Raw genomic sequence first — 20,868 nt, 5'->3', positions numbered from 1 at the left:
CAGTAATCGCACTACTGCGTCTCTACCCAAACAATACAAAAACACAAAATCAAAAAGATACATGCACCCTCATATTTATGGCAGCCTTATTTATAATAGCCAAACTATAGAAGCAGCCCAAGTGTCCCCTGATAGATGAACGAATAAGGAAGATGGGACATATATACCATGTAATATTACTCAGCCATAAAAAAGAATGAAATTTTGCCATTTTCAATGACATGGGTGGGGCTAGAGAGCATTATGCTAAGTGACAGAAGTTAGAGAAAAACAAATGCTGTATGATTTCACTTACATGTGAAATTTAAGAAAAGAAACAAATGAGCAAAGTGAAAAAATCGAGACAGGGGCACCTGGCTGGCTCAGTGGGTAGAGCATGTGACACTTGATCTCGGGGTTGTGAGTTCGAGCCCCATGTTGGATGTAGAGCTTATTTTTAAAAAAAAAGAAAAAATAGAGACAAAGCAAGAAACAGACTCTTAACTATGGAGAACAAACTGATGGTGGCCAGAGGGGAGGAGTGTAGGGTCTGGGGGAAACTAGGTAAAGGGCATTATGAGTACACTTGTGATGAGTACTGAGTCTTGAACAGAACTGCTGAATCACTATATTGTACAAAGGAAACTATTATAACACTGTAAGTTAACTACACTAGAATTAAAACTAAAAATTTTAATTAAAAGACAAAAAAAGATATGGATTAGCTCTCCTGCCTCTGAGCCTTTTAATGCTGTTCCCCCTGCCCACTCTGTAATGACCTTCTCTCCAGTGCCCTCGTGCCAAATCCCGCCCTTGCAGACTAAATACCATCTCGGCTTTCATGCTTTTCCTCCCTGTCCTCTCCCCAGATAAAAGTCCCCTCTCTTCCTCTGAGTGCTGGTCTGAACCCCACACAGGGCCCTTTACACCATCCATTGTAGGACCCAGATGTTTGTGCCTATCTGAAATCCCCCACAAGACTGTGAGTTTAAAGAGCACCAACTCCCTCTCTCCCTCCCCTCCCCCAGGGCTCCACATATAGCAGATGTTCAAAATATACCTGTTGACTCATTGGTTGGATGGTTGACAAGGGACTGATTGATAAACCCAGACGAAGGGCTGGGTCAGGGAGAGAAGTGACCGAATGTGTGGATGGAGGGACAGGAGGACGGGTCACTGAGTGGCTAGGAGGGTAGATGGCTGATAGAGGGATAGAGGGGTGGATAGATAAAGTAGGTGGGACAGGCCTGCCTAAAAAACTAATTTTGGATCTACAAAATCTAAAGCTTAGAAAGGAAGTACTCCCCAGAACCCCCCTCCCCATACTCAGGCAGAGGAGGGTGCATCAAAGCCAGGCCTGTGGTCCCTCTGCCTTGCCTTGCAAGGGGCTTAGTGGGCCACTCACCTCTTTCACAGAAATGCACATGGCCCAGATGAGCACGAACATCCTTCCTAACAGCTGCAGCCACCCCATCTTGTGTGTCAGGGCCAAGGGGTGTGGGAGGGCCTGGGAAGAAGGGAAGGAATGGATGGGAGCAAGACGGGGACTGAGGAAGACCCCTCTGGGTGTAGGGTTCACACTCATGTGCCAAGACCACTAGGTGAGTTGGAGGCCAACACGAAGCCCAAGCTCGGTACAATGGGAGAGAAAGAACGGCAATTCTGTGCCCCTGTCCCCACCCACAGTGGGATCCAGAACTCAACAGTCCAATCCATGCTAACGACCCCTCACACCTCATGGCATTTGTTCATTCCAGAACCCATTCATATCCAGACACTTAGAGGACACTCAAAGCTAAAGCTCTGCCCCGTGTAATGAATGGGAAATTGAGACCGAGAGTGGGGGAATCCCCCCTCCCATTTCTGTGACCCTCATGGCAGAAACACCCAATGAGCTCTAGATTTAGGTGGAGCCTGGGTCTTCCAACCTTCCAGATTTCCCCACAATTGCTGAGGACCAGAGACGTATTCAATTCCCTAGAAGCTGTGAAGGATAACAACTGGGGACCGCCGTGCAAATGTCATTCTGGGCCTCAGTTTCCTCATCTGCACATGGGACTCTGCAAGCTCTTGGAGCTCTGACCACTTCACCCGCCTCCCTCCAGGGGCCCACGTACCTCCTCTTCCCGGGGGCGGTAATAGGAGACTAGAGTCAGGGTGATGTTGTAGAAGAAATAAAAGCAGAATGACAAGAAGAACATGTACTTGGCAAACTTCTTCCACTTCATATGCAGCAGCGTGTGCAAGGGCTCCAGGGTCAGCATCTCGTGCCGGTTCTGGGGGTAGAACACCACCCTGACTTTCAAAGGGCCCTCGTTCCAAAAGGGAGCTCTGAGTCAGTACCACCCCTGGCAGAAGGAGCCAATCATTCTGTCCCATGAGCTGGTTTGGCTGGAAATGTGGGGAGAGTCATTTCTGGCTCCAGTAGCTCCTTCCCAGTGCCCCCAGGCAGCTCCCAAACCCCACAGGAGCTGGGCTTCCAGTGGGAGGACCCACTGCTCAGTGGGGAGCAAGAGCCGCAAGGGGGAAGGGCCGTGACTGGAACCAACTTGGCCCCTTCACTGTGTAACCTTGGGAAAACCCCCAGTACTCCCGGGGCCTCGATTTCCTCATCTATAAAACTGAAATCAACTAAACTGCCCTACCAACCAGTAGGCTGTGAGGGTTCAGGGAGACCACAGACAAGGCAGGCTCCAGTAAGCATGGCTCTTGGTAACATGGGGATGATGATGGTCTAATCTGCTGCCTCAATTCCCTCCCAAAAACTGAAAACCTCTCACTGCTGATCCTCTCACTTCCCCTCCAGCTTCAGTGATCTTCGCCCCAGGCCCTTGCCTCCTCCAGGAAGGCCTCCCTGATTGCTGCAGCTGTGCCTTCTCTGTGGGTAGGGGAGATTATAGAACCATCAGGGAAGAGAAAGAGAAACAAGATGAAGAAGATCAACAGGAATCATCCCACCCACCATCTCACACTGCCCAGGATTCTGGGGCCAGGAGACACCCACCACAGAAGTTTATAACGCAAGGTTAGCTAGGAACAAGTAAACACAGCACCGGCCCTAGCCCTGCCCTTTCTGTGTTGACTCTCCCCACCGAGGTAACGAACTGGAGGACTACAGACATGTCCAGCTAGTGCCATAGGTCTTCCCATTGAGGCCTGAGTTCCAGCCCCTTGTCCCCAGTCCCCCTGAGAGACCCACATCAAGGTTGGTGTTGTAGACGATGATTTCCAGCACCGAGTTGTCTGTCGTAGTGTCCACGTTGGTGAGGTCGTACAGTGAGGATGACACAGGCCCATATGCCCAGTCCGTGAACTTCCTGGACAGACTCCGGAGTGGCTTTTCCTTGATCTCACGACTGAGGATATACTTCAAGATCTGGGGACAGAAAGAGGAACAGCCATTGAACAGGGCTGGGAAGATGTTCCCACCTGGATGGATTGAGCCCCCTCTGCACCTGCCACCGTAAGCCCTGAGCTCGGCTTCCACTGCAGAACCTGCGTGAACCTCACTGTTCTGCCTAGTTCACCAGGGACTGAGAATACAAGGGACAAAAGGTGCAGAGGCCCTTTGCAGGGTGCAGAAAGCTGCACAGTAAGATCATAAAACCTTGTACCAGTTGGGGACCCCATTTGGTGAAGCATCTGAGAACTGACAATTTTGAGAAATAATTTCTATTTGACCTGGATGGGAGAAGAAACTAGAAGTTTTTCCAGCTTCCCTAGCCTACCCTCAGTCGAGACCATTCCAGCTGAGGCTCACTGTGGGCCGTACAAGATGCCCACAGAAAGGCCTGAGAAATCCACTCTCCAGGTGACCCTCAAACTCTGGTGCACAGTAGAGTCACTTAGGGACACTCGACAATCCCACACCACTAACTAATTCAGTCCAAAGCTCTGCAGGTGGGACCCAGATATCTATGTTTTGTAAAGCTCCATGGGCAGTTCCAAAGTGCAGGCAAGGTAGAGAGCCACTGCTCTCCAGTTCACTCCTTTCCAAAACTGGGGCTGGAGCTTCCTGGGGCACCAAACCAAGACCCAGGAAGAGGGTTCTGTTGGGGAGAACAGTGTCAGAGCCCTGGGTTCACACCACCCAGTGGGGTTCCCATCTCATCTCATATGGGAGCCTTGTCCTCACAGTCCAGGCAGAGAGACTCCAGACACAGGGCCAGTCTCCCCATTCTGGGCCCCAGCCTCAAAGAGCCCCAAGGAACAGAGTCTGTGTCTAAGCATCTCTGCACCCTCCACTCCCAGCATAGTGGCCAACTTGGGCAGCATCCAGAAAGGTTTTCCAAAGAACACTGAATGAAGAAGAGAGAGGCCAGGACTGGCCACGGGGGAGCACATTATCCTCTAGAGAGTCAAAAGGTCACGGGGCCACGCTCCAAGCACCACAGCACATGCCACAGCAGCTATCAGGAAGCTCTGCTTGCAACCATAATCTGACTCTCTTCAAAGCCCCCCACAAACCATGTTCCTGGGGGAGGGTAGGAGACGGTAGGGAGGGTGGGAAGGCACACAATTTCTCCTTTGTCAAAGCCAATCTCCAACCCTTCCTTCCCTCACAAGAGAATGAAAAGGTCCCTTGTGGGCCCCAGCCCTGACCACGGACACTGGGCCCAAGGCCCTCAAGGCCCCCGCCTCCCCTGTCAGCTGCCCTGAGGCAGACACAGCTGTGATTGTTTAATAGCCCCCTGCACCCACCCAGTCCTCTCACAGCCTCCAGGAGCCTCAGTCCACTCCTAGGGCTTGGACACATGGAGGCTGAAGAGCAAGCTACGCCGGGCCTTACCCTCGGGCCCACCTGAGTCCTGACCTTGATCTCAGACCCAGCTGTGACTCCAGGCACCCACAGCGATGGGAGCCCGCCTCAACCCAAGTCTTCACCAAGGTTAAGCCTTGAGCTCCTCAGCCACTCCACACAGGGCACAAAGGGCCACAAACCACCACACTTCCTGCTGGGGACCTGGATCAGAGTTTCAACATGTCAGACAGAGAGAGGTCTCTCCAAACTCAGGCAGCCCATTGGCTCTGGATGCAGAGCCAGCATTCTGGGGCTCCTAGTCTTCTGAGAGAGGCTGAAGGCCCTGAGAATCTTCAAACATAGCTTTGGCTTGTGTGCCTGCCTCACCACACAGGAATCCTCAGCCACAAAGCCTGTGAGGTCCCACGTTACCACAGCCTTTAAGTTCCTCCACTCTGACCCCAAATGGGAGTCCCAGAGCAGGGCATAGAAACACAGAGTGTCAGGGACTAAAGTCCAGAGGGGGCTCCCATGTGCCATATTTTTGTGTGGTCACTCAGAACAAACCCACCCCAGGCAACAAATGTACTTCCTAGACTTCAGGCTGACCTTTCCTAGGCCACAGTACAATCTGTCGGGTCCTCAGAAAGGCCAAAGCACTGGCCAGGAGCCTCCCTGCCCTCCTTCCCGCCCCCCACCCCAGGCCCTACCTCGGCCTTGCCCATCTTGGCAGCCAGTTGCAGTGGCGTGAGCCCATCCTTGTTGTGCATGGTCTCCAGCTCCCACGTCCCGCTCCTCAGCAGGATCATGTCGTACATGCGCTTCACAAAGTCGTTCTGTGTCTTGAAGTCCTCAGCCACTGTCACCAACGCGTGTAGGATATTGTTTCCCCGTGAGTCCTGCGAGGTGATGTCAGTCTGCTCATTCTCCATCAGCAGCTGCACAATCTCAGGCTGGTTGGTACACGCCGCCAGAGCCAGTGGGGTCTCGCCTGGAGCAGTAGGGAGCACTGGACCTCAGTTCTCTCCTAGACCTGCCCGGTTTCCGCAAGCCCTAGGACTGAGGCCCACGTCCTCAGTAGGACTGACACCCGGGCCTCCCTGTAATTCCCCCCACCTTCTGCCTTGTATGGGAAGAGCGGGGAGACCAAAGCTGGATCACTGCCATTACCTCCTAACTGATCTCCCTACTTACATCCCAGACCTCCATCACTATCCCCAGCATAGTAGCCAGACTGATCCTAGTGAAACAAAAGACTCACCTCGCCCAGAATAAAAGCCCGGGTTCCAGCAAAAGCCCACAGGCCCTGCATGTTCAGACATCACCTCTTCTCTTACCCCACTCACTCCTCTCTGGCCACAGTGGCCTTCTTCCTCTTCCTAGAACATGCCAAAGCATTTTTCCTACCTCAGGGCCTTTGCACAGGCTGTTCCCCTCGCTTGTAGTACTGTTTCTCAGCATCTGCCTTGGGCATCTCCACACTTCTACCAAGTCTTCACTCAAACATCACCTTTTTAATGAGTCACCCTAACTGCACTATTTAAAAATTGAAATCCACTTCCCTGACCTGGAACTCCTCCTGACCCCTTTCCTTGACTTGTTTTTTATATTTTCATAGCACTTACCATTTTCTAAGATATTACATAGTGTTATTTATTATGTTTATTATTGATCATTTTCCTCCAGTCTAGAACATAAGTTCCATGAGGATAGGAATCTTTGTTTCATTCACCGATACATTTCAAACACCTAGAACAGTGCCTGGTGTGTATAGTAAGTGATCAATAAACGTTTTTTAAGAAAAGAGAAGGCAGGTGACTCATACATGGTCACGCAGCAAACCTGGGATAGAACTAGGACTGGACAGAGGTCTCCAACTGTTTCCCTTTCAATCTCCCTTTTGTTCCCTCTCTTCATCCCACCTGACAGACTTTTCCCAACACTGGTTCCAACAGGGTCTAATGTTGGACAATGGACTGTACAAGACCCTGTCCTCATGGCTGCTCAGACCCAGCTAGTCCCACAGATAAAAACCAAACAAACAAACAAAAAACCACCCAGAAGAGAAAACAGGTCAGTGGTTGCAGCCAAGGGCTGGAATGGGAAAAGGGGTTGACAAATTTGTGGGGGCAAAGTTTCTGGTGTGATGGAACTATTTATACCCTGTCCTCATGGTGGTGGTTAGTCAACTGTATACATTTGTGGCGCTGAACAGAACTATCCATTAAAACGGGTGAATTTCACTATATCTAAATTATGCATTACAATCTTTTTTTCTACCCAGAGTATTCTAACCCCAATTCCTTTTGAACGCCCTAATTTGTCAGTCAGGGAATCTTCCTCTCTGACTCTTGACTGCGTGTTTGCAGTCCTGGAAAGCATTGGGCGCAAGGGCAGAGGCAAAGCTGAGTCTGCTCACGTGGATGCCCACTCGCGCCCCCTCCCCCAGTTCAGAAGGCTCTATCCCAGCGGCCTCCCCCCCCCGGGCACTGTCCCTCTGGGCCTGGGGCGGGTCCACTTGTCTACGTGCTGAGTGGGCAGAAACCGGCAGTGGGGGCTCCAGGCCAGCCCACCAGCGCCTACGGGGACGAGGGTGGGTCGGGAAGGCCGGAAGGGGCGGGCAGCACCCACCAAAGTAGAAGCCCTCGTGTAGGTACTTGGGGTTGAAGAAGACCCCCCTGGCGTGGGCGTTGACGTCGGCGCCCGCCGCAATGAGCAGCGCGGTGATGTCTCCCTGCCGCCGCTCGATGGCGATGTTCAGCGCCGTCTGCCCTGCGAACAGAGTAGGGAGGGAGGAAGGGGGCGCTCAGCGGCTGGGCCCTGGGGGACAGACCCTCCCTGGCCCCCAAACTCCCCGCCGAGCCACAGCAAAATACTAGCTGCCTGACAGAGAGAGTCAATTATCATATGGTTTCACTTATTTGTGGAGCATAACAAATAGCATGGAGGACAAGGGGCGTTAGAGAGTAGTAGGGAATTTGGGTAAATTGGAAGGGGAGGTGAACCATGAGAGACTATGGACTCTGAAAAACAATCTGAGGGGTTTGAAGTGGCGGGGGGGTGGGTGGTTGGGGTACCAGGTGGTGGGTATTATAGAGGGCGCAGCTTGCATGGAGCACTGGGTGTGGTGAAAAAATAATGAATAATATTTTTCTGAAAATAAATAAATTGGAAAAAAAAAAGTAAATACAAAGAAAAAAAAATACTAGCTGCCTTCCTGCTCCATGCTCCAGTGAGACTTCAGTGCTACCATACTGGGAACTGCAAAGGCTGGGGAACCTGGGGCGGGGCGGGGCGGAGCGGGGCGGGGTGGGGTGGGGGTAGGGGGCAACCGAGACTGCATAAGCCAGGTTAGAACTTTATCCTAAGTGCTGTGGGAAGTCACAAGTCATTGAAGCAGGCAAGGGACACGACCAGAGTTTTGAGTTTTGCACATGTGTATTTTCGGATCACTCTGGATGCAAAATTGGAGGATGCATTAGAAGGAGCCCAGACTTGGCAGGAACCGCCACTTCAGTGGAGAAAGAGATGATGAGGGCCAGAGACCCATGGGACGAAGTGTCCTCAGAATGGCCTGTGGGGGCTGGGAAAGAAGGGATGACTGGCCTAGGAGCTGGGAGAGTGGTGCCGCAATGACTGAGGAACAGAACAGGAGAAAGCAGCGGGAAGGGGCTGGAGGGACATTAACCCAGCTGGTGGAGTCTGTGGACTCTCCAGATGGAAGGCTCTGAAAGGCTGGGGGAGGGGATAGGTCTAGGAATGTCCCACCAGAAACAGCATTTTCCAAAGAGCTGCCACCATTCCATATACAAAAATAAATTCCTGGTGGATTAAAGAAGTAGGCGTTTAAAAAAACCAAAAATTCATTGATAACTAATCTTTTCATAAGGAAGAACTTCTTAAGCAAAACCCAAAAATGCAGAAACAACCACAAAGAAAAAACTAACATGTTGGCTCACAAAGAAAAAAATTTAAGGTTTCCGTAATTCAGAAGACATCGTAAAGAAAGTTAAAAGGCAAGTGATAGGCTGGGGAAAATATCTGAGACATAAATAGATAGTAGGTTTTGTAAAGTTCCTAATATATTATGACCACTTACAAATCAACAAACAACTTAAAAGAAAACTGAGAAAAAAATTAACAAACACCTCACAGAGAAGAAAATACACATGGCCAAAAAAGAAAGTGAAACATGATTGGAATCACTGATAATTGAGAAAATGAAGTTAGAATCTAGCAAGTTAACACTTTTCTACTTTTCACTGACTAGATTGGCAAAACAAAACAAAAAACAAAGCAGAACCAAACAAAAAAGATAATCTCCAGTATTAGTGAAAGGTGAGAGAACGAGGGAATGAATACTTTGTATTTCGAGGAGAATAAACTAGTATCTTTTGGAAGCAAATCTGACAATTATCATTACAAATTTTAATGTGCATGCCTTTGAACACAGAAAATCCAATTCAAGATTTTCCTAAAATGTGTGCACTGAGCATGGGGTCATAGGCAAGAATATGTACTGTGATATTTTCATAGTGAAAATTGAAAAAAATATATATATATAAAAAATATATATATGTATATATATATATATATGTATCAACAGGGGAATACAGAAATTAGCCACAGGATAGCCACACTCAGACTAGGCAGGTAAAAAGGAGGCAGACTTGCATATTCTGGGATGAGAAAGGCATAGAGTTTAAAAAAAAATGCAAGGTTTAAAACAATACAAACAGTATACTATTGTTCTGTGTTAAATAGATATATGAATAAACAAACATGTTTCTATGTTCACATGTACACACGTGTAAAAAGCCTAGGAAAGTCCTCAAGGTCTACACAACATAATTATTTCTAGAGAGGAGACTGGAAAAACGGGCAAAGGGTTTTTTTTTTTTAACTTAATTAAATACTTGAATTTTTTTATGTTCTAAGGATATTTATTTATTTTTAAATTTTAAAAAAGATTTTATTTATTTAGAGTGTGTGCATGGAGAGGGGCAGAGGGAGAGAGAGACTCTCCAGCAGACTTCCTGCTGAGCATAGAGCCCAATGTGGGACTTGATCTCATGACCCTGACGTCAAGACCTGAGCAGATGCCAGTTGCTTAACTAACTGAGCCACCTAGGAGCGCCTTAATGGGTTTTTAAAATTTGGAAATGTATGGGGACGCCTGGGTGGCTCAGTTGGTTAAGCAGCTGCCTTCGGCTCAGGTCATGATCCCAGCGTCCTGGGATCGAGTCCCACATCAGGCTCCTTGCTCAGCAGGGAACCTGCTTCTCCCTCTGCCTCTGCCTGCCTGTGCTTGCTTTCTCGCTCTCCCTCTGACAAATAAATAAAATCTTAAAAAAAAAAAATTTGCAAATGTAGGCCTTCAGGTCTGTAAAATATTTTTGTATTACTCCTTTGACCATGGACTCCCTTCCATTTTCTCTAATCTGTATTTCTTCTGTTGGGCTCCCTAGGTAGATCTTTGCTTTCCTTAATTTTTTTTCTCTCCTCTTTTGCATATATTTATTTATTTATTTATTTATTTCCTTTCTCAAAGGTTTCCTTGACTCTATCTTCCAAACCCTACTGTTGGCTACTTTATTTCTGCTGCCATATTTTCTTTCTTTTTATTTGAATGTTTTGCAATGAAACTCTATTCATGTGTTATTTATGTAATTAAAAATAATTATGTTGAATGGATATATTGATGGATATAAAATCACTCATTATATTAATCTCACATGCATGTTTAAAATTTTTAATAATAATTTTTAGTTGAATACATTGCTTTAAAAAAGGCAAATTTCTAAGGCCTTTAACAAAATGTTAAAAATAATATTTTAAAAGTTGCTTTTGGATCCTCTTAGCAGCATAGGAAGGAAATATTAGCCCCTGACAGATGGAGGAACGAGACTCAGAAAGGCAAAGTAACGTGCCCAAAGTGAGGAAAAATGACTCCCACTCCCCATGGTGTTGTAGCCCCTCAGCCCCCAGTGGCGGGGAGCACCCACCCAGACACTGGAGGGAAGGTATGAGCAGATACCATCAGAGGGAAGAATGGGGAGTTGGTTTCTGAGAAGACAGAAATAAATGGCTCCTCCCACCATGCAGAGAGAGTGCTCACAGCCCCCAACAAGGCCACCAGCAAAAGACAAAGTCATGAAAGAAGAAAGTGATAAGGGAAGGCTAATAAAGAAATAAGGAATTGCAGCCAGGACAACAACGCCTTAATAGTAACCTTCATTTATTCACTCATTCAAAAACCATTTATTAAGGATCTCTTATATGAGACCCCAAGGGGACCAGGGAATTCACTGTGGGCAAGACAGACTCCATCCCTGGCCTCAAAGGGAACATGCTTCTAGAAAGAGGTGTAAGTGTCTATATACTGACAAGAAGAAAGAAGGGGACAGAAAGGGACTGAAAGTGGGGGGAGAATCAAGACAGGCAAGCTTAAGGCACTGACCTAAAACTCTTTGGCTAAGGACTAATATCAGCTCCCTAGTGACAGGCTGAGAACATTATACACAGCTCATCTAGTTTCTCTCTTTCCTTTGGCTACCAGGGTGCTCAGTGTGCAGTTCAGCACTCAGCTGTAGCCATCTTCCCTGGATTCCCTCTCTTCCAAGGAACAGTGTTAGTTTTCACAATCCTTTACTTTTTCTTGAATATAGCAAAAATGCTTGTGCACGTCTGGAGTATAAATAAATAAATAAAAATTTAAAAATGACTTTTTCCCATGAGAAAAGTTGAGGGTCCAAGCTAGACCATCCCCCTGCAAAGAGCAATGTTCAGCACCCCTTGGCATGTCAGCAAGATAGCATCTGGTCATTCCTGAGCTCATCATGTTTGCACCTTATTAGAGATGAACAGGATGTTTACTGAGTCCAAAAACTCCAGTGAGGGCATACCTTACTGATTATTCACAACAGATTTGCTGGGCAGGGAAACATTATCCCAAATTTGGTCTTCTGCCCCTTTCTAGTCCACTTAACAGAGAAGCCACAAAATTGAGACCCAAATGGGTGATAATGAAGATGGTGCGACTGACAGGTGTGTGGGCCTCGCCCAGCTATCCAACAGCATCTCTGGCCGGCTTCCCATTGCCCTGATAGGCCAAACGCGTTCCCATCTCGGGCTTCAGCCCTTGCCCTGCTCCCAGTCTTCCCCATCATGCCAGCCTCAGGTCAAATGTTCCCTCCCTGCAGACCCACTCTAAAGCTGCCCATACCCAGTCACTTCAGATCATCTTCCTAGCGTTTTCCATCTAAAATTACTTTATTTAAAGCAGTGGCCTGCATCTGTCTTGTTCATCACTGCACCCCAGTGCTGAAAACAAGGCCTGCCTGGCCTGTGGTGGGCACTTGAATCGCTCTACAGAACCAAGGATGGAGGCGGGGAGGGCCTGCTATGTGGTACTGAAGCACACTTCGTGCTTTGGGTCCACAGGGACAGTGGGGGGTTCTGCATGGCTTGGTTCCCACCCCACCCCATGTCCACATGGCACCTCCCACAAGTAGCATACCTTCGTAGGCCTCCTCTGTGTATGCAGCGTTGATGAACCTGTCCAAGATGTCATTCTCCTCCGCGAAAGCCAGCAGGATCCGCACAATCTCCTTGGTGTTGGGGTTGATGTTTAACAAGGCCTTCATCAGGCAGGTCTTCCCCGTGTCAGAGGCCGTCAGCTTGTGCATGAGGAAGTCTGCAGGCAGGGTCATGGGGTGAGCCGTGGGAGGGGCCCCAGCTGCCCCTAGGCCTCCCAGGCCTGAGCAGGGGGGGCCAGGATGTGGGGGCTGCAGTCTCAGATCTTGAGACACCCATGCTGTGCCCTCCACTGGCCTCCTGGAGCCTGTGCTACCTGCTCCCCTCCTCCCTCTCCAACTTTCCCCCCCCTTGAGGCCCCCGAAAGCCTTATGTGAGGCCTTTTGCTCTCTGCCTTCTGTACCTGCTACCTTGGAGGGGGCAATCTCACCCACTGCATGTCTTCCCACTGTCCACCTCAGTGCTGACACCCGAAATCTCCAGCCTGCCACCTCCTTGCAGCCTGCAAATAAAGCTTATCACCTCCCTCTAACAAGCTATTTCCCAGTCCCCCAGACAAAATGGGCCCCACCAGCCAGCAAGTCGCCAAAGGCGCTACCCAGGAATCCTCCCTTTCTCTCACTCCCTTTGTCCTTGGTTCCAGACAGTTTCCCTGCTGAGGTCACCTTCCCCCGGGTCTGCTGCTGTGATCCCAACATTGCCTGAATAGTGCCCTTCTCCAGTTTTACACCCGCCCTCCATGTAGTAGCCAGACATGACCTTCGCCTGTCTAAGCCCTTCTGTGGCTCCCCATTGCCCTCAGAGTCAGGTTCAAAGTCCCCAGTCCAACCTTCTGGGCTCCTCACATGCCCCCCTCATGGGTTGTTGTGGGGAAAGGTGGACAGCAGGAGGCAAGCCCCCAGCCCCACACTCTCTCTGCTAGAGCCAGGCACTGACCAGCCACGTCCAGGCCACGACGCCGTTTGCAAAGTTCCTGCAGCTCCCCCAGCAGCTCCAGCAGCTCCTCCACGCAGCCCTCTGACACGGCTGCAAAGATGCGCTGCTTCAGCCGCTTCTTCCTCCGCCTCTGCTCTTCCTTGGCCAGGTTTGCACTGAGGCCAGAAAGTATCTCCAATTCACCACATGGGCGCCACCAACCTACTCTCCCCCTCCTCCTGCCAGGGCCGCTGTGCCTGGGCAGAGCTGCACCACAGCCGGGTCCATGGCCCCAGACACCACAGCCACAGCTCCACAAGCAGTACCAGGCCCCAGACGTCTTCCATCAGCGCCCCGGGCCCCTGGCATCCATGTTGCCCCATGCAGGCTTCCCTCCGAATCCAAACGCAATCACAGTTTTTCAAACTATATATTTGGGTACACATAGCAAAGATGACTAGAAAGGACAAATAATAGTGATTATCTTAAAAAATATGAGATGAAAGGAAGGAAAATCCCACTTTCATCTTTGACACTGTTTGAATTTTTAAACTCTGTCTCTCCCTGCCCCCACACTCCAAAGAGATAGCCATGGCAATGCGTATTTTTTTGTTTGTATGTGATCTTGCAAAATGCACGTGGTGTTTCATGGTTTGGGTGCATGTATTTTTAATTCACAATGGGATTGTGTTACCGTTCTCGCTCTGCTGCAGACTGTTGTCTGAATATTTTATAATGAATGGGTAATACTTCTTAGAGTTTATGAAATGTAATTCTCCCCCCACAAAAGAAAATTCCTACATGCCACAGCCATGGGCCCAGACATTTGTCCCAGCCCCAGGAATGGAGGCTGCTTTCTCTTCCCTGGGTTGTGATGCCCGTGCCTCTGTCACCCACCTGGTGGACACAGAGGGTGGAAGGGAATGGCCAGGCTTACCTGGGGCTGTTGGGATTGGACGGGGTCTCTGTCACATCGTCCTGAGGAGACTGTGGTGAGTCCATGTCATCACAGTTCCCAGAGAGGCTGTGGGGAAGTGGGGAAGGAAGAGAGAGAGACAAGTTTAAAAGAGAGACAACCAGGCCTGGCCATTAGGCCCCGGGTGAGTCACTGCCCATCCTAGAGTGGAGTGCTGGACTAGAGTAGGGGCAGGCATGGGGGCCAGTACTCACCACTGCCGGATGTTGGAGTCCATAGGCTTGGAGAAGATCGGGGGAGAGGTCTTGCAGACAGTGGGGTTGGGATCGAACCCTTCTATCTCCAGGAAGAAGTGTGCACTATGGGGACACCCAAACAAGGCCATTAGAGAGGGACAGGGACTGTCCACCCAATGCCCTCCACCCTGAGAGTGACCTGTCACACAGCACACTCGCTCTTGGCTGGCTCCACATTAGGCTCCATCCCTCATGGCTTCGCTCAAGCCGCGCAGCTGCCCTCTCAAATGGGTACCATCCCAATTATCCACGCTTGACAGGTGGGCATGTGGAGGCTCTGAGGTCAAGCTACTTGCCCAAGCTCACACAGCAAGCAGGCGGCAGAGCTTGGATTCGAAGCTGGGTCTGGGTGACTCTTGTCACTAAAAATACCGGGAGACGAGCCCAGGGGTCTCTGCTAGGGTGGCCTAGCATCTGAGGGGGACTTTCCTGTCTGCAGCTTCCTCCAGGTGCGAGGACTCACCAGAGATGGGGGACATGATAACAAGAGCTACAATTTCCCGTCATCTCCCGCAATAGCCCCTCTGGCCTCAGGTCTGAAGAAGAGCCCTTCCAGGAGGCAGTCCCTAGATGCTGACATCGACAAAGGCCTTTCCTGGCTGCCAGGGCATATTTGACCCCCTTTGATCATCTCTTGTACAGTTGTGTCGGCACAGAAAACAGACCTAGAGCTAAGAGGGCACATAAAAGTTCAAGAGACAAGACTAAGAATCCTCGTCAAGAAGGAAAACTCAGGAGACCACTTTGGACAGTGGACATGAGGAGAAGTAGAGGGGCAAGTGAAGGGCACACTTTCTCCCAGGGCTGGAAGAGAGATGTGGGCCCAGGGCCTGTGACCTGACTAAGCCCCAGGGACGGGGACAGACTCACTGGCTGCTCAGAGGCGAGACACACGTCCAAGATATGACTCCCGAGCCAGACACCCACAAACAGAGACACGCATGCTCACAGAACCCACAATCACACACTCAGGGACAAAGCCTTCCCATGAGAACCAGGATGATGAGCACCAGGACAAGGGCCGGTTGCTGCGATACCCGCCACCCCGCGGCTGCTGCCACGTACCTGCTGGCTCTGTGACCTGGCCTGGGAGAGTGGCCTCCTGACCAGCTGCTCTTTCTCCTAAGTGCCTTTGCTGCCTGTTTCCTTCCCATGCCCAGGAGGATCGACATGCCCCCTCCCTTTCTCGTAAGACCACAGAAGAGCTCCCAAAGTACAGTTCCAGCCATGTCAAGTTCAGAAGGTAGCAGGGAAAGGATTGTGGCCCCATTCTATAAATGAGGGAACTAAGGCCCAGAATGGAGCAGCAGATCACCATGGATATCCTTTTACCCCAAGGATAGAAGCCACGTTGGTCAGAGAACTGACTTGTGATTCCAGGCTCACAGTTTATACCATTATCCATGCTGCTCTCCTCTTGGCCCTCTGGACCTTCTTCCAGCCAAACTGGTTCTAGGGATTAGCTGAAAGTGGACACTGCCCAACATAGCCACTTCCCCGTATGGGCAGGCATGAGCGAGTCCTGGGTATTCCAGGGTCTTCTAGGGTCTTCTGGGACTTTCCCAGGCAAGACCCAGGGCTCCCTCTCCTGTCCTCCAGAAACAGACGAGACTGGAAGGCTCAGAACCAATCCAGAACTGGGGCATAATTGGGGTGGGGAGGCGGCACTGACTGGCACATTGGCCCTCACCCTCCTGTCTTCCGCCCATCAAGAGGAACTTTCTGACCTGAACTAAAATCAAATCCTTCTTCCAAAGGAGAAGTACACCCCTGACTGGGAGCCCAAAACCTGGGTTCTAGTCTGGCTTTGCCTCTGCCTCTGCCTCCTGTGTGACCCAAGGATGGAGAGTGGTTGGGCAAGATGATCTGGACTCTGCAGCCAGGACTGCTCTAAATCATCCACAAATGGACCGTGTAGCTAAAGTGGGCATCAGAGGTCTTCCAGTCGGATCACCACTCCCAGCATCCCTGAAGTGCCTCAGAAATGCCACCCTAAAGCTATTCTTACTTGTCTAGTCTCCTTGGTAGTACATCTACTCAACAAATATTTATTGAGCACCTACCGTGTGCCCAGCACTGTTCTAGGAGTTGGGGATTAGACGGTGCACAAGTGAGCAAAAATCCATTTGAAGAGCTATTGTTCCGGTGAACTGTTCAGAACTGGTCCCAAGGATTGGACCAGGGACCAGGGCATAGCACAATGAGGTCACTGCTTTCCCTGCTCCAGACAACACACTGACCTTCAACTGTAAGATCCTCAATGGGAGGAAATACACTTGCAGTGTCCTTAATTCTCCAGAACCCAATACTTGTTCCGACACTTGGAAGACTTAACTTAACAGGGGAGCAGAAATTGGATAGATAATGTGTGAAAGGAAGGGAAAATGGCTCATCAGATAGATGGACAGATAAGTTGGATGGATGAATAAGATGGTTAGAAGGCTGGATAGATGCATGAACGGCTGAGGAATGAGTAGTTGGGTGTGCAGATTGTCAGATAGATACAGAGGTGGGTGGAATGAACCAATAGACAGACAAACGAGTATAAACCTCAGGTGACTCCTTTCGGGCTCTCTGTTGCCCAAAGCTCTCTCGTGTTTTTCTCAGTCTTTCCCAAGAAGTTGAGGAAGGGTCCTTTGCCTTTCCTCCAACTCCTCTCCTTCTCAAGGCCTCCCCCCAGAGTCCATAGGGGGCCCCAGGGTGGACCAAAAACCAAATCATGGCAGCATCTATCTATTCCAGGCCTGGAAACCAAAGGGACAGAGGGAGTGGAGGAAATGTATCCTCATCTTACCATGAAGTGTCCTCATTTGTGCTGAGGGACTGTGCTGAGCCCCCAGGACACTTACTCATCAGTTCACCCACTCTGTCTCTCTTGCACTGACCCACCTACTTAACTCAAAAACTACTAATATGCTCCCTGTAGGAAATGTGGGAAACAGGGAAGGAAGAGATGACCCTTCCAGGAACCTTGTCCTCTGAGACAAGGGAAAATCCCCAGAAGCAGGGAGAGCAGGTAGAAGAAAAGCTTCTACGGCAGAAGGTGAGGACTATGTCAGAGGAAGTCTTCAGTGGCTAGGAAGGAGAGTGGTGAAAGTCAGACTGGAAAGATCCCTGACCGTGAGCAAGGACCCAATTCCTGGGACAAGGAGCTGTAGACCATGACAGTCCATCCCACACACGCCCTAATTGCCACTGCACATACCACATCTCACCTGCCACGGTGACAGACGGTGATGTCTTGGCCATGTGACAGCCTGGCTTCTAACCCGCAGCATATGCTGTTTGTTTATTCCTACCTTTGATCCAGACCAAAGGACACCTCACGGGTGTTGTTAACTCGGGTGAGCACATAGCTCTCCACCATCTCTCCTTCATTTCTGTCCCTTTGAAGATGGTGAACTATCCCTGAGCATCCCCGGGGCTGGGAAGGAGGCTGACCAGCTACTTTGTACTCAAAATTGTCCAAATGCTCTTATCTCCAAAAGGCCAGCTCCTCCATAACCTTCATCAGCCCGTGTCTACCTCAGGGCATTTGCCTTGCTCAGGATTCAGGAAAGAGGCCACAGTGGCAGCTGCTCATGAGAAATAGCATGATGGCTCAGGAAAAGCTCCGAGTCCAAAAATCTCTCCCTACTTAGATTACTTGGTATCTTCAGTCCCACCATTAGTACAGATTTCCTTACTGGTCAGACTGGCCTTCTTTATTTACATTGAATTTTTTCTTTTCTTTTCTTTTCCTATCTAGGCTGAGTCCTATACTCAGTTTTGAGGGATATGCTCAAACCTTCAGGGAGAAGTAGGCACTTGAGGGCCCATAAGAAGCCCTTGGGTAGAAGGTGCTACTGCTTCGTGAGATGAAGTTCACATCTCACACCCAGGCCATTGGCTGTGTGAGGTAGAGCTGAGTATGAGGCTAAGTTCATGAAAAGGGATAGGCTCAGAAAAGGCAGCCTGACTGTGGGGAGATCCTGGGATTTTCCTGAAGCCGTGTTCACCATCTTTCCCTGAGCTCCAAACCTCCCCTAGGAATGGGAGAAGGCAGGGAAAGGGAAAGAGAGGCAGGAGGGTGGTGCTTCATGGCTTGGATCTGGAATCTATGCCCTTACCTAGACAACTAAGTCTGCCCCCATAGCCCTAGGTCTGCCCAGTTTTCTCTCCTGCACTCCAGGATGGAGCCTCCACCTGAACGTTCCTCGGGCACTTCTCAGACAAGATTCACACCTGAACCTGGCTTGTCTCTCCTCATCTTGCTCCTTCTCCTCTGATGTGCTCATGTCAGAGATCAACCCTCATCAACCCTCCCATCAAATGAAGGGGATGTCTCTTGGTTTCCCTTGTCCCTCCCTTTTCATAGTTGATCCTGCAGACCCCATGATCCTGATAAATTTCTGACCTGACCCCCTCTTCCCCATCCCTGGTCACCCAGGTTCAGAGCTTACCAGCTGTCACTCAAGCTTCCCAAGAGCCTCCTTGTCATCTTCTTGCTCCCAGTCTCCCCTCTAATCCATCATCCACATAGATCACCCAGACTATCCTTTCTAAAATGCAAATCTCACCATGCCCTCTATCTCACATAAAATCCCTCTGGGCTCCTGACTGCCCTCAGGTTTGTCCTAACTCTTTAACCAACCCCCAAGACCCAGCCCCCATGGGACTCATGTTCTCCAAGATTCTACCACCCATCCAGCATTTCAGTTACACATTTCCTCACTGGTCCCTGCCCCAAGCCTCCATCTGGGGATGCCGTTGCCCTTCCTCTCCACCTGCCATTACCCATGTTAAACCAACTCATCCAGGAAGTGCCCTGAGAAGGCCCACAGTCTTCTCAGATCCCTTCTCAGAAGTTGGGACACATCTCACATTCTTCTGGGTGCCCTTCTCACCAGACTGTGAGTAGGGATGGGTATTCTTTCTCTCTGTGTCTCAGTCTCCCCAGCCTGGGCCCTGGTGCACAGAAAACTTCAGTAATTATTACTCAAAAACAACAGACAGAGGGAAATCACCATTCTCAGCTCTGGCCCAAGCAGGGGCTGGGAATGGGGCCAGAGGAGGTAGGGCAAACAAGCTAAATCACATCCGGAGCCCACCAAGGTCCAGTGAAGACACAGCTTGTGGTGAGGAGGGACATTTGGGCTGAAAGGGGTTGGGTAACTGCCAAGGAAGCAGCTCAGGCACCAGAGATGACCCTGGAGAAATACTCTCGCACTTTGCTTCCTCCACATCCCCAGCTGGGAAGTAGTCGTAACCATCCCAGTCCTATTCAGTTCCCAGGGGCCCCTTGGACTGACAATAACAATGACAGTGATGAAGATGGAACTCCAAGTAACAAAAACACCATCAGCACGTGTGTGCAGGATGCCAACCAACCCCAGCAAACCATCACCATATGAGGAGATGCCTTTGCTTCTTGGCCGTTACACAGGTGGTGTTTAAGAGCTTGAACACCCTGGATGGGAAATGGTTGGGATGGGAAAGCAGTTGGCGTATGTGAAAAAAGCATTCATTTGGGGATCCAGGTTGCCTGGAACGTCCATACCTCTTTCTACTCCTTGTCTCAAGGATGGCTCCAGGGATCCCTTGCCTCCCCGAAAAGCCCTCCTGAATATTACTGCCTCCGCACCTCTGATCCCTTCAAGGAGGCCTCCCTGATTATTCCCATTGTACTGGCTTCCCTAGCTCAGTCCCTGAATATGTAGGGCTGTTTCCCCACCCTCCCCCCATTTATACCTAGCCGGATACCAGGTCACCCCAGATGAGACAGAGTCTTGTGTCAACCCCAGGCAAGGGCTACCTGAGGATGGGCATCAGAATCCCTCTTGTGCACTCACAACACAGTGCCGAAGCCTGCCCGTCCTACCTCTTCTTGGTGGGGGTGATCTCTGCTGGCCTCTTCTCCTGCAGGACGGCAGGGTTCCCACTGGGGACAGCAGCTCTTCTGCCCATGAGGGGCACCATCTCCTTGGGGTGGGCATTCATGGCTGGAGCAAAATCGTAGCACAGGTGCTTAGGTTGAATGGGCATGGGGAGCTTTAGGGGGCTTCAGACACCCATATGGCCCCAGGTGGTCCCTACTCATATCCACAGGACAAGGAGCTCACTCTCTACCCTCCAAGCCTACCAACTTCCCTGCAATTCCTGTGGTTCCCTGCTCCAGCACCTCTGCCCTTGTGCATCCTAGGAGAGCCCAACAGAGTTTCCAGGCAGAGACCACCATGCCCTTAGCTTCTCTCAAGACATCATCTTCACCCACAATCTTCAGGCAGACTCCTAAGAATTACCCAAAAATGATGGGGAATTTTTCCATTTCCCCATCAGATGTTGTGTTCAGTGATTTCCTCAACAAAATAGGACTACTTTCTCCTTTGTCCTAGACACTCTGCTCCTAGTAATACAGCTTCAGGCCTCTTTGGTGCTTTGGATTTCTTACTAACCTGGTGGTCTCTGCAGCTGACACACTCATTATCTTTGTCTCATCCCAAGGG

At 50.1% G+C, this 20,868-nt stretch overlaps 1 protein-coding gene across 2 annotated transcripts in view; it reads right to left on the bottom strand.

Annotated features, from left to right (window-relative positions):
* Positions 1-20,362, bottom strand: part of TRPV3 (transient receptor potential cation channel subfamily V member 3) — a 32,109-nt gene extending 11,747 nt beyond the window's left edge. For both annotated transcript variants that reach the window (XM_044249243.1, XM_044249244.1), the window contains exons 1-10: positions 20,244-20,362; positions 14,342-14,446; positions 14,109-14,195; positions 13,193-13,347; positions 12,240-12,416; positions 7,352-7,492; positions 5,431-5,711; positions 3,179-3,355; positions 2,097-2,255; positions 1,385-1,486 (exon numbers count right to left, since the gene is read on the bottom strand). In XM_044249243.1, coding sequence (XP_044105178.1) covers positions 1,385-1,486; positions 2,097-2,255; positions 3,179-3,355; positions 5,431-5,711; positions 7,352-7,492; positions 12,240-12,416; positions 13,193-13,347; positions 14,109-14,195; positions 14,342-14,446; positions 20,244-20,362 — 1,503 coding nt within the window. The remainder of the gene's footprint in view (positions 1-1,384; positions 1,487-2,096; positions 2,256-3,178; positions 3,356-5,430; positions 5,712-7,351; positions 7,493-12,239; positions 12,417-13,192; positions 13,348-14,108; positions 14,196-14,341; positions 14,447-20,243) is intronic.
* Positions 20,363-20,868: the final 506 nt, after the last annotated feature.

This window comes from Neovison vison, chromosome 5 (assembly GCF_020171115.1).
Source record: "Neovison vison isolate M4711 chromosome 5, ASM_NN_V1, whole genome shotgun sequence".
Lineage (NCBI taxonomy): Eukaryota > Metazoa > Chordata > Mammalia > Carnivora > Mustelidae > Neogale > Neogale vison.
The sequence above is the reverse complement of the archived record's forward strand: the minus strand, read 5'-3'. Positions and strand labels throughout refer to the sequence as shown.